Source organism: Pinus tabuliformis, chromosome J (assembly GCF_031772625.1).
Source record: "Pinus tabuliformis cultivar Carrire ecotype Pingquan chromosome J, CPIR1, whole genome shotgun sequence".
NCBI classification, from domain to species: Eukaryota; Viridiplantae; Streptophyta; class Pinopsida; order Pinales; family Pinaceae; genus Pinus; species Pinus tabuliformis.
The window spans coordinates 1,109,099,928-1,109,100,794 of record NC_142295.1 but is presented as its reverse complement, the minus strand read 5'-3'; the positions used below and the strand labels follow the sequence as shown (position 1 = coordinate 1,109,100,794).

The 867-nt window shown below is 40.4% G+C and overlaps 1 protein-coding gene across 1 annotated transcript; it reads left to right on the top strand.

Moving 5' to 3' along the window:
- Positions 1 to 268: 268 nt before the first annotated feature.
- Positions 269 to 646, top strand: LOC149230941 (uncharacterized). The gene has a single exon (XM_089381480.1). It carries the CDS (start codon positions 269 to 271, stop codon positions 644 to 646), a length of 378 nt encoding a protein of 125 aa, XP_089237606.1.
- The last annotated feature ends 221 nt before the right edge of the window (positions 647 to 867 follow it).

Here is an 867-nt window from a genome sequence, read left to right as displayed (position 1 = left end):
AAAGAATGAAATGGCTTGGTTACGAGAGGATAACGCCAGATTAACCATGGAGCAGGAAATAATTCTAAAGAGCCTATCAGATAAATAGAATCAACAACCGTTGAATCCTAGTGCTGAGCAATAGAGAGTGTCAGAGGAACAAAATCACCACACAGAACCAGAGGGGTCAGAAGTAAGGAATGAAGAAAGGGAGGAACGATCTGATAATGCTTCCGAACAGTAGACATCAAAAAGACAATGGACAGAGTTGCAAGGGGAGTTCCGCAAGATGAAACTGCCACACTTTGATGGAGAACAAGAGGAAGCAGTTGAGGCATGGTTAATTAATATGAACAAATATTTCCAATTGTACGAATACGATCACAACGTGAAAGCACGATTAGCCATTTTCCAGTTACAAGGGAAGGCCACCCTGTGGTGGGAGGAAGTCAAGATCGTGAAAGGAGTAAGTGAACAAAATATTACCTGGGATAAATTTCAAAGATATTTCAAGGAAAGGTATCTGATAGAACATTTCTACGATGAGAAGGAAAGGGAATTCCATGATTTGCGTCTAGGACAACAGACCATGGATGAATTCATTACTCGATTTACATCATTACTTCGTTATGTACCTTATATTAGGGAGGAAAAGGCTAAAGTATAACGGTTTATCAACGTCCTGCCCTCGTATATGAGGGAAAGAATTGAGTTTGACAATCCGAAAACAATGGGCAAAGTAATACGCAAAGCCATAATTTGTTACCAACAAAGTAAACAGAAGGGAGAAGTTCCAGGTAAAAGATGGACTGATAAGAGGAATAACAGATTGGCTGGAAATAGTAAAGGGAGTCGGGGTGGAGGTAATAAGGGCTTGGCAAAAGGGAA